Here is a 12271-nt window from a genome sequence, read left to right as displayed (position 1 = left end):
CTGCCCACTACACTCACCATTTCTCGGCTTCAGGGGTGTCCTGGAGTCTTAGCTATAAATCATTCAATGCCAGCAGGTCACACAGCGACGGAGGGAGTGGCAGAATCACCGAAGCCTCCCGGAGCAGAGGACACAAGGCAATGAAGCCCTAACCCCGCGCTCTGGCTGAAGTGAGACAAAGGCCGCGCCAGATCCCAGAAGCCGCCCCTTCCTCCCTGGCTGTGCGCCTGATTGGACAGTTCCCACCCCAGCGCCCTGATTGGATAGTACTGCAGGCACCGCGCCCTCAGGCCTTGCGTGTCAGAAGATGCTACCATACACTGTACGGAATGAGCCGAGAGTGACAGGCTCTTGGCTCCAGTCACTTTCAGTCAGAGCTTTCTGTCTGCGCTGCGCCTGGCTCTGCCCAGGGGTCATTTTTTAACCTTGTGGTGTAGAACGTTATGAAGGTTATGTTCGTTTATAAAACACACACACACACACGTTGTTCACAAATGGAAGCAATATAATGACAATTATTTAATATTTCAGATTTCATAACCTTTCTGGCCGCTGGTCTTTGGAGTGGGACACCTGAGATTTTAAGAGAGAAGCAATCCTCTAAAAAATAAAACGTTAGCTATTGTGAATTTTAAATGTTTTATTAGCCAGATCAAAAATAGTAGTAAAAAGAGTCCGGACACGGTGGCTCACGCCTGTAATCCCAGCACTCTGAGAGGCCAGAGGTCAGAAGTTCGAGACCACTCTGGCCAACATAATGAAGCCCTGTCTACTAAAAATACAAAAATTAGCCAACCGTGGTGGTGCACGCCTGTAATCCCAGCTGCTTGGGAGGCTGAGGCAGGAGAATCGCTTGAACCCAGGAGGTGGAGGTTGCAGTGAGCTGAGTTTGTGCCACTGCACTGTAGCCTGGGTGACAGAGCAAGACTCCATCTCAAAAATAATAGTAATAATAAAAAGAAACAAGTGAAATTGTTTGTAATACTGTTTAAGCCATTATATCCAAAATATTATTTTTCATGTGTGGTCAACAAATAATTATAAATATTTTGGATCTAAATCTTTTAAACTCACTCTGTATTTTATGTTTGCAGCACATTTTACTTCAAACCAGCAGCCATGAGGGCTCTGATGCTCCGATCTCAGGGAGGTGAAGGCCTGAACACCTCTTTTCTGCTGGAGGTGCACTCTCTCCCTACCATCTACTGGCCTCTCTCTACCAACTTTTCACCTCAGGCTCAAGGGTGGGAGGGTCAGTACCCCTAGAGAGATCAGGGGCTGCAAGCAGAGAGTGTCACGTAGAGACCACTGTCTCCCAGTTGCTGTTTGATGGGAGTTTCTCTTCCTTTCAAATATCAAACAGTAAACAAAAAATGATGGGGCCCCAGGAGGGGAGAACACCATGTCTTCAGATCTCTTTACAGCCTTGACCTCCAGAGTTTAGATGTGGAGGGAATAGATTAAAGGCAAACTCCTTATTTTGCTATTTGGCTTTGGACCTAATTGTCTGTCTGTAACTGTGTGTTTTTCTCCTGTGGTGTGGGGCACTGCGTGCGTTTAAGCACCAGTCATATGCATCCACATCTACCTGCACTTCCATATAACTCAATACCATCTAACAACAAATCTAACTCTAAATAAAGGGAAAATAAAATCAGTACTTACAGGTCGCCAAGCATTTGCAGGTTATTTGTAATCAATCTGTCCTGGCATCCTGGCATCCTGTCTTTAATGGTTGTATATATTAGTAAGCATAATAAACAATCCCAAACGCTCATGATTGAGCTGGTTAGAAATTTAGGCTGGGCTCAGCTGGGCTATTCTTCAGGGCTCAGAATGGCTTCTTCAGACGTGAGTGGTGAACGGCTGGTGAATTAAGTGGCTCTGCTTCTGGAAGTGAGCTGTCGATGGGGACATTTTGGCTTTTGCCCAGCAGACCAAAATGGGCTTGTTCTCATGGAGATGGAAGGGTTCTGAAAAAGAAAACGGAAGCATTTGAGACTTTTTGAGCCTAGGCCCCAAACTAGCACACTGTCATATGCACAGCTTTGGCCTGTGCAAATAAGGCCATAAAGATTCAAGATGTGGAAAACAAATTCTGTCTCTTGATGGGAACCACTATAAAATCCATTGTCAAGGCATGAATACAAGAAGAAATTTAAAAAATTTGCTGTTGTTTTCAATGAATTTTAGTATGGCCTTTTTTTGCAGATGAGGTTTATATAACTGTCCCACAGCTTCTAACCCAGCTGGGCTGGGACTCAGGATCAACTCTGCCTGACTCTGAAGCCCATGCACCTCCATAGACCACACTCCTCAGCCAGGTGTCCTGCTCCTTCAAGGTGCCGCACAGTGGCACTTCTGAAATAGAAGCAAGATTTCTTTGAGATTCTCATCCTGTCCATCTAGTACTCTTCACCATTGGAAATAATTCACTCCAGGGAATGCTTCTGAAGTCTCTTGGAAAAACTGGAAACAATTTGAGGAAATGGCTGAGCACTGAGTTTAGGAAATTAATGCCCAACATTCTATTTTTAATTTCTCATCATAGGAGAAACTTGAAAACACCTATAATGCACTCCACATATCTGCAAACTCTGTCTCTCTCTCTTTTTTTTTTTTGGTATTTCTAGGCTATTTATGATTTTTAACACAGACTAAATCAAATTACTGTGCCTGAAAAACCTTTTGCTTTAAAGGCAAGTGACATAAAAACAGAGCTGCTGATATTTTTTCCTGCTGCAATTTAGCCAACCAGCAGAATATGCTTTGAAGGGTAAAGATGTTTTCTAAGACCCCACATTCAGGAGCAGCTATGGGGCAAATCCCTAAAGCACACATAAAAATCACATACAGCCAATGTATTCCTCACCCTGAATCAATGCTTCTCACCCTTGGCTGAATATTTCAATAACCTTGTAGGGGAGTGTTTAAAGTCTTCAAACCCAAGTTGCAATGGAATAATTAAGTCAGAATCTCTGGAGTGAGACCTAGGCAACAGTGTGATTTAAAGCTCTCGGGTGATTACAGCACACAGCTCAACTCCCATGTTACTGCTTTAAACCAACATCTTTTGGAGAGCCAGTTGAAATTATTTCTCAAATTAACATAGAAGTGTTTGCTGCTGAGTTGCGGGCTTTCAGTCTTGATTATTTACTTTCTATCCTTTGCAGAACTGACCTCTGCTACTTGTTTTGTTTCTGATTCAAACCAGTTCCACACACACTGAGTGCACACTATGTACAGGGCCCTGTGCTAAGTGTCCTGGCTGTGGTGAGTACTATCGTGGAGGAAGGACTTTGCTGTAAAAAATTGCATTCCCCAAAACTACAACCATGCTACTTACTCAATTGAGGTAAAAATGAAAGATTGAGGGGGACCCCCAAGAGTCAGGATGTGAATAAATACGTTGGAATATTAATACCCATCTCATGATGTCTAACACTAAATGCCTCACTTTCAAACAAAACAATACCAAACATTGCTATTATTCTGTTAAGATTAAATATGTAATATTTAAATTTTATTGAATGACATGCATACAGAAATATATGTCCAAAGCATTAACATAATGCTTAGTAAATTATTACAAGCAAATACATTTGTGTAGCCGTAGGATAGAACTAGCCTTGTTTCTGCCACACAAACCACTTTCTCTTTTCCTCCCCTCCAAAAGTAACCACAGTCTTAAGAGCTAATGTTGTAGATAAAGTTTGTCTTTTTATACAAGTATTTTATTAGAGAATATTTTAAAACTATATACAATAAGCAAAGTAGTATAATAGACTGATGGTCAGCCTAAACATCTACTAATTATGTGCCATTTCTGTTTAACTTCTACTTCAACTCATTCCCCATCCCCACTTTATTATTGTTTTTAGTTATTTTCTATGAGATAAGATGTATATACATTGAAACATACAATCTTTTCTGTACCTTTTTGACAAACAAATACACTCATATAACCTTTTCCCTTTTAATTATAGAATTACCCCCACTTAACAATTATTAATATGCATGTGAATCACCTGGGAATATTATTTAAAAACCTGATTTTGATACAATATACTTGGGTTTTGCCTGAAAAATCTGTATTTCTAACAAAATACAGATCCATAGAGCACATGGTAACTACAAGGTGTCTTTTATCTAAAGCGTATAAAATTTGATGAATAAAATTAAGAAAAATTGAGCTCAGGTAAAAGAATACATTAAAATGCATACGCAATATGCTATCTATAGGAGATTTGGTTACTAATGACTCACATTCATAGGTGGCCTTTACAGAATTACCCAAAATGCAGTCATTTACACACCAAATGCACACAATTTTCATAGCTTCCCATTACAATTATATTTAATGCCTTTACAAAATCTAACTCAGCTTTCTTACAAAATAAGTAACAACATTTTATATCACATTATAAGTTCCATCTATATTAAACTTAAACTTACATAATTGTATTAGGTAGGGTCTGTGTGTCTACCACCCAATATTCTTTTGGGTTCCACCATTTGCACAGGCACCACAGCTGAGGAGTGCAGATTCCCCACACACAAGGTGTTCCCTGCATCTTTTTCTTTCTCGGGGGTATCAGTTTATCAGTCAATCAAATCATGTGAGAATGGAGGTCATGTATTTCCTGGCATAGAGTGTCTCATGGACCCTCTCTTCAGGGGAGAAAAATACTAGAAGATTCTTTTAGAGGGCACTTCCTGGTACATGGGCTAAGCCGTGTAAGGGATGAAGGCCCAGACCAGCAGGTACAGACTTCTCAGAAGGGAAAGATGAGGCAACCATTCTGAACCTGGACCTCTACCACCCCTTGTCCCATCTCATTAAGACAATTCTGAGGGGTTGTTCCTAATATCTGGATGGTGGAGGTTGGGGAACAGTATGGGCTTTGATGGGACTCAGGTAAGATCCATCATCGGAAGGCAGGAGGCCAGTGCTCAGCATCTGAATTTGTGTCCTTGTGGACAGTGGGGTGCCTTTTTAGGTCCAAGTCCATTTTCACCAAAGAGGAGGCTGGAGACTCTGAATGGCTCCCAGATTCCATTTATGATACTTTTTGGGGTGGGGCCAGAATGGGTCTGAGTTTCAGTATCTTTGGGGAATTCTGAAAAGTCTGGGGAATCTGGAAAGACCTCTTGCCTGGTGCCCAAATGCTTGGTTTTCTGTCCTGGATTTATACATTCTTGGGAGGCAGAGAGCCAGTTTTGCATTCACACCAACACAACTGAGTCAGAGGTGGAAGCAGCCAAGACAAGTGTCTTAGTGATAGGTTTCTCATCTTTGCCTTAGTTCTTCCCATCAGTCTTGGTAAAGAGCCCTGGAGTCTGGAGATGCTGGGGCTTTCTTGGTCCCAGGTTCTGCTTTTCCTTCTCATTTGGCCCAAAAGCTATGGGACTGTACCCTATCCTAGCACTTCACTGGGCATCTTCTGGTTCTGTCCATGTGCCCTAAGACTTCGTAGCTCTTTCACTTTCTCTGTAGGTTGAGGAGAAGGGAGGTCAGTGAGTCCGAATCATCACAGGCAGCTTTCAAAGATTAATGTTAGGATGATTTTTTGAATTTAGGTATTGATTTCCTAGGATGGGACCCAGACAAGTGACATACTAGGTGTCTGAAAACTTATGATGCATTAGTAATATTCATAACCCATTTTAAACTGAGAAACAAAAAGAAAATACCAAAATGGTAAGGGTTGTGATAATCCAGGTAAGTTTATCAGCCCAGATTGTGAATCCTGAGCAAATTCTACAGAACACAGTGTGGCTCCCAGGATGAATGAGGGAGGGTGGGATAGAGCAGAAGTTTCCCTCTCCAGCTGGTCTTTCTGCTGCCTTAGGAATTGGAAGTTGACTGAGTTAGCACTGGCTCCAATCTGATCAATTCAAGGTGATCATATTTTATCTAATTATCCTTCCAACATTCAAGGGATAAAGGAATATTCTATTTGGGGTTTACTTTTCTGCAGCCCTGTATATCCTAATGGCACACGCAGCCCAACTAGGCCTTCAAGATGACACATCCCCTGTCATAGAATTTTATTTTATCATATATATATATCTAATACAATCAAGTATAATTTAATATTTGTCATTTCCAAGCATTTGAAAAATTATGACCTATATATATACACACACACAATTGTAATACTATAATGATTTTCTTCATGTGCAAAATATATATACAACTGTTAATATATGGTCTGTTTAATTTTGCATTTTGAATCTGTGCAGAGTTTTGAGTACTGCTGGGTGGGAACTGGGCTGGGAAACAAAAGGTGATGAGCCTCCTGCATTCTAGTCCCTGTGCCTCCTGGTTTTGTTATACCTTGTTTTTTGATGCTATGGCAGGACTCTGCAAAAGTCTCCCCTTACGTGTGTCTAAGTTCCCAGCATAATCACAACCTGAAACATTCCTTATGGAGGCTATGAAGAGTGGCAGGCAAGAGAAATCAATCTCTTCAGCCAGTAAGAGTGAGCCATGCTTATAAACAGGGGCTTATGGCTGGACACGGTGGCTCTCTCATGTAATCCCAGCACTTTGGGAGGCTGAGGCAGGTGGATCACGAGGTCAGGAGATCGAGACCAGCCTGACCAACATGGTGAAACCCTGTCTCTACTAAAAATACAAAAATTAGCCAGGCCTAGTGGCACACGCCTGTAATGCCAGCTACTCAGGAGGCTGAGGCAGGAGAATCTTACATTGAGCCAAGATCACGCCACTGCACTCCAGCCTGGGCGAGAGAGCGAGACCCCGTCTCAAAAAAACCAAACAAAACAAAAACAAAAGTGAAGCAAAGAGGGACTTAAAAAAGACAAGTCCAGCATAACACGCTACACTCTGAATCTGGATGTGTAAGAGAGAGGACCTTTCATTTGAGCTTCAACATGGAATGGGGAACTGCAGACCAAAATTCTCAGTGTGCCTCCATCCAAGACCTCACTGGCCAGCCCCCTTTCCAACATATCTCCTTTGCAGAAAGGGGCTCAGATGAGGAGGAGAAATGATTTGAAGAGAAAAGCAAGATGCTCTCTTTCCATTCCAGTGACAGCTGCACTCAAAGCTCAGGTAAGACCTTGGGCTGTTCTTATGAAGGTTGCAAAGAGGGGTAGAATCAAGGATACTAAGCTGTATGTCTTTGGTAGGAGTTTATTTTGTAACTGAGGACAGGAAATGGATTACAGCGCTCAGGTGGCTTTGAGAAATGTGGTGATGATCTCCTGGAACTGTATTCTTCCCACTCACTTTTGATGCTGGCTGAACAGTGTCAGTTGAGAAAATGACCCACAAATATGAGTCAGAAATAGGCTATGGGACTCTGGGTCTAGAGAGAGGTGAGTCACCTGAACTCCCTTTTCCACTAGGACCAGACCCCAATCCAAATGGGAAGTAGAATTCCAAGAAAACTAAGCTCAAAATCAGGAACAGCAATGCTAGATCAAGTAAGACTTGACTCTTCCAACGTGAGAAGGGACAGGATATAGATTAATACAGTCTCCCCTGGGAAAGAAACTGAGAGCGTTTTTGAATAAAGCACTTTATAGATCCTGGGCGCTGGAGCACAGAGGAGAGCTGAGTTTTTGTGGAAACCTCATCTCTAGTGTATCAAAAATGGACTAAGGCTTCCAAGGTGTTCAGCTGGAGGCACTCACACACACTCTCTTTTTATCAACAGAATCAGAGTCCAGCTCAGATGAGCAGAAGAAATGAAGAAAAAATAATAATTTCAAGGACACCTGACAAGATAGAGCAGGTAGAGTCTTGCTTTTTTATCCTAACAGACAAGCAAGACAAGCAAGGCTTGGGTAAGAAGGGGTCCTCTTGGTGGTTGAGAGAATTTTAGAGATCTTGGCATTCAGAGAGCATTTGGGGACCCAGGAGCGAACTCAATCTCACTTTATTAGGCAGGCTGAGGGAGCTGGCAAGCGGGAGGTGAGACAAGTGGGGGTCACCTGAATGTGCATGGGAAGGTTCTGGAATGAGCTTCTGTGTGAACTATTGTGGTGAATCTTTAACTCACGTGCTTTCTCCACAGGAAAGAGTCTAGGATACGAGCACAGCTTGACTTTGAAAAAGAAAGCAAAGGACTCCGAGGATGGACACAGTAGCAAATTAAGAAGACCAGTGATGCCCACCATAAGAGACCCTCAAGGGGTGCCACTGGGCACAGCAAGCAGCCCAGATCTTGGTTACCAAGAGACCAACCACCACCACTTCAAAAGACTGGTGACTCCCTGCATGCTATTTCTGAGGGCGTTATCAAGACCCAGTCCAGGTATGGGCAGAGGTACATTCTCACCTGATGTGGAAGTAGCTTTCTTCCCAGATTCAGGGGCTTCTGTGCACTGTGCTGGAGGCATTCTACACCATGACTACCCAGGTAGCCTGTGTCTTCCCTGATGATGAATGGCTCATCCCAGCCACACTGCCTGGTCCCAGGGAGACTTCCCTGTCTGGAGGAACTAAGAGCTCCTCCTAGGATGGAGATGGGTCTGCCTCTTCTCTAGTCAGGAGATAACTGAGTCAGTAAGTGAATAAGCTGAGACTTGCGCTGGGGGCACCCAGACCTGTTCAGCAGAGGATGCAGTTCTGGAAACAAGAACAGAGCTGCTACTTCTCAGATTCTTCCAAACGACCAGCAGTGACAATTTTAGACACACTTTGTTAATAAATAAAAAAATTGGCCAGGTGCAGTGGTTCATACCTGTAATTCTAACACTTTGGGAGGTCAAGTGGGAAGACTGCTTGAACTCAGGATTTGGAGACCAGCCTGAGCAATATAGTGAGACCCTGTCTCAAAAAAAAAAAAAAAATTAATTAGGTGGAGCATGATGACGTGTGCCTATAGTTTCAGCTACTCTGGAGGCAGAGGCAGGAGGATCACTTAAGCACAGAAAGTTGAGGGGGCAGTGAGTCATGATCACACCACTGCACTGCAGCCTTGATGGCAGAATGAAACTGTCTCAAAACAAAAACAAAGAAAAAATAAATGACAAAACCTTGAGCTGTCCTGGAAAAGGAACTTGAGCAATATACTCAGAATTGGGGAATCTGGGTTTCCTTGAGGGCTAAGATTACTGCATATTTTATATTTTGTGTTAGACATTTGATGTATTTTGGATCTCTTATGACAGTAAGTTGCTAAATAATAATTATTTAGAAAGAACAACCATCAAGAAGCTCTGAATTTAAAAGTAAAAATAAAGTCCTAACTGAAAGACAGACAAGAACATGTTAACATGCGGCTTAGAAAAAGATAATCAGTTAAAATTCATTCATTTAACAAATATTTATAAAGCGTTCACTACAAGGCGACACCATGCTAAATACTCATGAAAGGATATAAAGATGTAAAAATGTAAGAGCCAACAGTCTAGAGGGGAGATAAACTCATAATGTAAATCATCACAATTGTTACAATGGTGGTGTGTGGCACAGAACAAAGCATATTTCTTTGTTCGTGGGTAGTGTATGTATGGGCAGTACCTGGTAACAGGCAGAGAAAGCTTCACAGAAATGGTGGTTTAAACTGCACTCTGGGCTGGGCATGGTGGCTCACACTTGTAATCCCAGCACTTTTGGAGGCCAAGGTGGGCAGATCACCTGAGGTCAGGAGTTTGAGACCAGCCTGGCCAACATGCTGAAACACTGTCTCTACTAAAAATACAAAAAAAAAAAAAAAAAAAAAAAAATTAACTGGGTGTGGTGGTGCACACCTGTAATCCCAGCTGCTCAGGAGGCTGAGGCAGGAGAATCCCATGAACCCAGGAGGCGGAGACTGCAGTGAGCTGAAACTGCGTCACTGCACTCAAGCCTGAATGGCAGAGTGAGACTGTCTTAAATTAAAAAAAGAAAAAAAATAGGCTGGGTGCGGTGGCTCTCGCCTGTAATGCCAGCACTTTGGGAGGCCGAGGTGGGTGGATCACCTGAGGTCAGGAGTTCCAGACCAGCCTGGCCAACATGGTGAAACACCGTCTCTACGAAAGATACAAAAACGTCCTGGGATCACCACCTTTGGCCTCTCCCACTCCTGCCCTCTGTGGGGTGGCCCAGGTTGTGCTCAGCTAGGTAGCTCTGCTGCCCTGAGTTCTAAGTGCTGGGACAAGCTGTCTGTCCATTGATGACCTCAAACCTCCGTCCAGGCCGCGCTCAGATCCTGCTCATCATCAAGTGCCTCATTCTCTGAGGGCCCCAGAGGTTCCTGTGCCATGATCCCAACTTCAGCCTGACACTGGGCATAGTGTGGGGAAAACTCCCAAGGTACAGGAGGGGAGAGAGGATTCTGCCGGGCATCTAAGGGGCTTGCTCTGGAGGGGGTCAGGCACCCCAAGGCCCAGCCTGGCCATGAGCAGCAGACAGGCCCTCTGGCCTTCTGCAGGGCGAGGATATTGAGTGTCTGACCCAGGGAGGCGTGCTCTGATTAGGTGGGAGTGCAAGCAAGCTCACCTGCAGGCTGGGCTGTCACAACAGAGCAGGGAGAGCTCTCAGTGGCAAGTTTTACACAGATAGCCCCGTTGAGAAAAGCAACTTACTTTGCACAGTGATATTCCCTGCTTTTCAGAGCAAAGTTTTTTAGGGGTTGTTCAGGAAAAGTGGGTAAAGGTTTATTTCAGTTTGGTTTTTGCAGACAGAGTCTCGCTCTTTTGCCCAGGCTGGAGTGCAGTGGTGCGATCTCTGCTCACTGCAACCTCTGGCTCCCAGGTTCAAGTAATTCTCCTGCCTCAGCCTCCCGAGTAGCTGGGACTACAGGCATGCGTCACCATGCCTGCCCAATTTTTTGTATTTTAGTAGACATGGGGTTTCGCTATGTTGCCCAGGGTGGTCTCAAACTCCTGAGCTTGGGCAGTCCGCCCACCTCGGCCTCCCAAAAGTGCTGGGATTACAGGTGTGAGCCACCACACCCAGCCGAGGGTAAAGATTTTTTTTTTTTTTGAAATGGAGTCTCACTCTGATGCCCAGGCCAGAGTGCAGTAGCATGATCTTGGCTCACTTGCAACCTCCACCTCCCAGGTTCAAGCGATTCTCCTGTCCCAGCCTCCTGAGTAGCTGGGACTACAGGCGTGCACCACCACGCTTGGCTAATTTTTGTATTTTTAGTAGAGACGGGTTTTACCATATTGGCCAGGCTGGTCTCGAACTTCTGACCTCGTGATCTACCTGCCTCGGCCTCCCAAAGTGTTGGGATTATAGGCGTGAGCCACCATGCCTGGCTGGATAAAGATTTTTAAGAATTTCAGTGACTAAACTTTAAGAAGGAATGAAGCCCACGCAAGAACTCTGTATGACTTTCAACCTGAGGGGCTCTGGCCTGGGCTTCCCAGTGACTTGCAGCATCGGGACAGCCACTGCTGTGGCCTGGGCCCCGTTTCCCGTGTTGTGCCCCTAACTTGCTGCAGATGCCCTGAGGGCAGCATGGCCAAACAAGGGGAGGAGTTGTGAGCACAGACATGGCCTGCTGGTCAACAGGGCAGGGAGAGCCAGCCTGGCGCTGAGCTTGCAGCCTGGCTGGGGGAGATGCCCGGAGCCCCAATACCACATAGACCCTCCAGGACTGCTGGGGGTCAGTGAGCAGGGTCCTCTGAGGTGTCAGACCTGCCCCACCTGTCGGGGGAGGGTAGGACAGGTGGGACGCTTGCAGGCTGAGCTGCATTGGGCGGTGAGGCTGGGGGCACCCTCACCCCACTCCGGGCCCGCCCTTCATAAGCATGGAAACGAGTGACTGGGATGCACCGCCAGGTGTGAAAGGCACCTTGTCCTCTCCTAGAGGAATCCAGCCCAAGGACTTCCCCACTGTTGCCTGGACCTACTGGGAGCTCAGGCCCCAGGGCCTCTGCACAGCTTTGCCCTTGCCGGGTGCACCCTCCTCCCCACTTCAAGCCCAGTCCTACCTTCCCCCTCAGGTTTACCTGGCCCTGGCATCTACCCCAGCTGTCCTGCCCTCCTGCTAAACTCCCAACCCCTGACCCCAAAGGCCAGAAGAGGTATCTGTTCACTGAAGGATGCTAGGGACCTTCTTCCTGTGGGGGGATGGATGGGGTTCAGCTTGCTGGATGGGCCGGCCAGACTCCAGCCTCCTCACAGGGAGCGCCTCCCTCTCCACTCTCTCCCCAGGAATGGCTCTTGTGGGCTCAAGGGAGCCTGAGCCTCTGCCCATCTGCAAGCTGCCTCCAACTCTCAGTCAGGGTTTGGATGCCCCAAGTGCAGTCCTGAAGCCCCCTCCCCCCATCCTACTGTCCCTGCTTCTGAGGCGTCTGGAAA

General features: G+C 45.4%; 1 protein-coding gene across 1 annotated transcript in view; it reads right to left on the bottom strand.

Moving 5' to 3' along the window:
- ZNF519 (zinc finger protein 519) overlaps positions 1–202 on the bottom strand; it is a 30277-nt gene extending 30075 nt beyond the window's left edge. The window contains exon 1 of the mRNA XM_024235982.3: positions 18–202. Coding sequence (XP_024091750.3) covers positions 18–20 — 3 coding nt within the window. The 5' untranslated portion in view covers positions 21–202. The remainder of the gene's footprint in view (positions 1–17) is intronic.
- Between the last annotated feature and the right edge of the window lie 12069 nt (positions 203–12271).

Source organism: Pongo abelii, chromosome 17 (assembly GCF_028885655.2).
Source record: "Pongo abelii isolate AG06213 chromosome 17, NHGRI_mPonAbe1-v2.0_pri, whole genome shotgun sequence".
In the NCBI taxonomy this organism is placed as follows: domain Eukaryota; kingdom Metazoa; phylum Chordata; class Mammalia; order Primates; family Hominidae; genus Pongo; species Pongo abelii.
Note: the sequence above shows the minus strand (reverse complement) of the source record. Positions and strands in the feature narration are given on the sequence as shown.